Source organism: Danio aesculapii, chromosome 12 (genome assembly GCF_903798145.1).
Source record: "Danio aesculapii chromosome 12, fDanAes4.1, whole genome shotgun sequence".
NCBI classification, from domain to species: domain Eukaryota; kingdom Metazoa; phylum Chordata; class Actinopteri; order Cypriniformes; family Danionidae; genus Danio; species Danio aesculapii.
This window is the reverse complement of record NC_079446.1, coordinates 23607730-23611607: the sequence shown is the minus strand read 5'-3', so window position 1 is coordinate 23611607 and position 3878 is coordinate 23607730. Positions and strand designations below refer to the sequence as shown.

The 3878-nt window shown below is 32.4% G+C and overlaps 1 protein-coding gene across 1 annotated transcript; it reads right to left on the bottom strand.

Annotated features, from left to right (window-relative positions):
* Nucleotides 1–614: 614 nt before the first annotated feature.
* On the bottom strand, nt 615–3251 carry gip (gastric inhibitory polypeptide). The gene is made up of 5 exons (XM_056470078.1): nt 3216–3251; nt 3046–3143; nt 1044–1193; nt 875–970; nt 615–788 (listed from the first exon to the last, which is right to left on the bottom strand). Exons 2-5 carry the CDS (start codon nt 3126–3128, stop codon nt 779–781), a joined length of 339 nt encoding a protein of 112 aa, XP_056326053.1. The 5' UTR covers nt 3129–3143; nt 3216–3251; the 3' UTR covers nt 615–778.
* Nucleotides 3252–3878: the final 627 nt, after the last annotated feature.

The following is a 3878-nucleotide window of genomic DNA, read 5'->3' as shown; positions in this document are numbered from 1 at the left end:
TTTTTTAATATTTCCCAAACAGTGTTTAACAGAGGAACGATTTTTTAATAATATGTCTGATAATATTTTTTCCTGCTGGAGAAAGTCTTATTGGTTTTATTTCGGCTAGAATAAAAACAGTTTTTAATTTTTTAAACACCATTTTATTTTTAGCTCCTTTAAGCTATTTTTTTTTCAACTGTCCTCAGAACAAACCATCATTATACAATAACTTGCCTAATTACCCTAACCTGCCTAGTTAAGCTATTTAACCTAGCCTTTAAATGTCACTTTAAGCTGTATAGAAATGTCTTGAAAAATATCTAGTCAAATATTATTTACTGTCATCATGGCAAAGATAAAAGAAATCAGTTATTAGAGATGAGTTATTAAAACTATTATGTTTAGAAATGTGTTAAAAAAATCTTCTCTCCGTTAAACAGAAATTGGGGAATAAAATAAACAGAGGCTAATAATTCTGACTTCAACTGTACATCAGGTGCTGTTGTTTAATATTTAAATGATTTTATTATACGTCTTGAGAAAGCAGTTTTTCAAAAGCCTGTAAAACATTTCCACATTAATATCATGAAACAGTGCAGCATTTTTAATGTTAAAGAAGCAAAAAATCCCAATTTGTGGCTTTTAAAAGCAATTTAATTATGATAAACATATTCTAATTTCTAGATACATGACAAGACACTTGACTAATGATTTGAAAGTATCTGCTCTACATTCCTCAAGTAAGAGTTTCAGTCTGGCTTTCAAAGTACACTTCAGAAGCGCTTCCTTTCATGCATTATTGATTCCTGTGGGTTAAAAAAGAGAAAAGTAGCACTTTAAGCAATTTAAGCTGCATGATATTAGTTAATTGCACTTGCAGAAGGCAACATACTTGAAAGCATCGCCTTTACTCTGAATCCACATCACAAACTCCTTCTTCAGCAGATCATTGAAGATGTGAGTTTCTGGATCTTCAGTCAGAGCTGGTCTAGAAATGAGCATCAGAGCGTTACTTTATGTGTCCTACTGAAGATATTATATGTTCATTTCCTCAAACTCACTCGCTCTTCTTCTCTCGCTGATTCAGCAGAAAGTTCACAAAGTTTTTCTGAACCATCGAGTCCACGATTTTGCTGATGTCGCTGGCAATAGTTGATTCGGCATAACGGCGACTGAGCTTCTGGATGTCATTTGGTGAGCTATGAATTATACTTCAACAAAACAAGCAAATCAAATAAATGACAAAAATATTCACTCAAAGATGTTGTATGGCATATTCCTGATATTATATGTCAATTATATTTTTGATACTATGTTATGTGGCTCAAAAGAAGGTTCTTTCAAGCATTATGTAATAAATAATGTGTATGATAATTATATAATTTTACCATTTTTTTAAAGAAGGTACCCAAAAAAGTGTCATTCAGTGTAACAGTAGTAGTTTATATACACCAAACAAATCTAATTCATTTATTCATTCATTCAATCGGTTTCTTTTGGGCTTAGTCACTTTATTAATCAGGGGTCGCCACAGCGGAATGAACCGCCAACTCATCCAGCATATGTTTTACACAGCAGATGCCCTTCCATATGCAACCCATTACTGGGAAACACCAATACACACTGTTACACGCACACACACACACACACACACACACACACACACACACACACACACACACACACACACACTCATACACATCGGACAATTTAGCTCACCCAATTTACCTATAGTGCATGTCTTTAGACTTGTGGAACGTGAACAAAGGGAGAAAATGCAAACTCCACACAGAAATGCCAATTAACCCAGTTCGAACCAGTGACCTTCTTGCTGTGAGGCGACAGTGCTAGCCACTGTGCCACCGCACCATCCGCAAACCTTATTCTACATATGTAAACGAATACGTTTATAATCTTTCAATACTGTATTTTGTCAAATGATTTTGTCAGTCAAGAAGATATTAATAATCACTTTTTCATAAATATTAATATATTTACAGTACAGGTCAGAATGAATGTGTTGTTTAATGTTGCGGTGAATTATGATGGAACATGATGTCTTTAACATTTTGACATTTTAACTTCATAAATGTTATTTGAAACATTAACCACACACTTTACTTGGATTTTATTTGATTTTTTGTATATTCATTCATTCATTTTCTTTTCGGCTTAGTCCCTTTATTAAACTGGGGTTGCCACAGTGGAATGAACTGCCGATTTTTGTATATAAATCATATGTTTTTTACATTTTATTTTATGCAACAAAATGCAATTGACAACACTTTCCTAACTTTAACACTAAATATAGGGGCATTGTGATGATGCATTTGTTATTTAATAATTATTATTAACAAAATTATTAACAATTGAGCTGGACTTCATGTTAGCTCAGCCTATTTAATGCTATGAAATATGCTGTACTATAATACTAACAGTTAAATTTGAATTGAATAATGTACATTGAAATTAGTTTCCATTACTGGGTTGCTACTGGAAGGACATCTGCAGCATAAAATATATGCTGAAATAGTTGGCGGTTCATTCCTCTGTGGCGACCTCTGATAAATATGAATGAATATGAAAATATGACAAATAAATGAATGAATTGAAATGAGATCAATGTGAAACGAAGTTATAATAATAAATGCTTTAGATTTATAAAAGCATGTTAATTTCTATTAATTAACCAATGAAATCTTTGGCCAAAGTGTTAATGTATTTCAAACAGTAAACATTTTGCATTTGATCATCAACACTTATACTCAAAGAGAGTTATACTTAAACAGTTCACCCAAAAATAAAAATTCTGTCACCATTTCCTCACCCTCCACTTGTTCCAAATCTGTTCAACTATTTCTTCTGTTGAACACATAAAAAAAAGATACTCTGAAGAATGTTGAAAACCTCCATTGACTTCCACTGTTTTTCTGTATGTAAATGGTTACCGGTTTTCAAAATTCTTCAAAATATCTTTTGTGTTCAACAGAAAGTCATATTAAGGTTTGGAACCAATATTCATTTTTATTTTTGGGTGAACTATCCTTTTAATTATTATCTTACCTGCTATCAAGTGGCTGGGATCCTGCGGATGACCAAACACTTCCAAGGCAAATCAAAACCAGCGCAAACATTGCAGCCTTCATTTTTCCCCCGTAACACTTCAAATGAGAGAGAAAAATATTTAATTAATTCAACAACTGAAAAGCTGAATGCAAATATCTTTAACGTACCTTTTCTGCTTCAGATGGACCTGGTTCTGGTCTTAAACAGCTGTATGACTCTCCAGAAATCTGAGTTGCTCTTTTATACAGCGTGGTTGACATTAACTTATTTCCACATCATTAAAATAATTAATAACGAATGCAACACATTGACATAAAAGCTGATAAGACAGCCTTTTCTTATAGGTCTTAGGTGTCAAATCTATTTACACTCTTTGTGTTTTGTACTGGAAAAATCACGTTCGTGGAAATGAAAATAGAAATGGGGCCATTAAACTAATGTTTATAAAGGCAAACAAGTGAAATCTGAGCAGTATAATGGCTGGTGTAAAATGTTACCAAGCTAATGAGTATTTTAGGTAAAGTAAACAGATTATATGTTTCCTAAAAGGTTCTTATGTCACTGTGGAAAAAATGAATAGTGCTGATTAATAACAGTTATTAAAGGAAAGGAAAGTGAAAATGTATACATACAGTATGAAGACAATATTTAATTGGAAATTCATTTAATCATATTCTGTGCATATATGAAAGGGTCAGCAAAACTTTGGTGCCATGCCAAATTGGTTTAAAAAACAGGTAGGATGTCTAAATGTAGAAATGATAAAAAAGGGATCGTTCACAACAAATAGAAAATGTACTAGCATTTAAGTCATTCAAAACTTTTATATA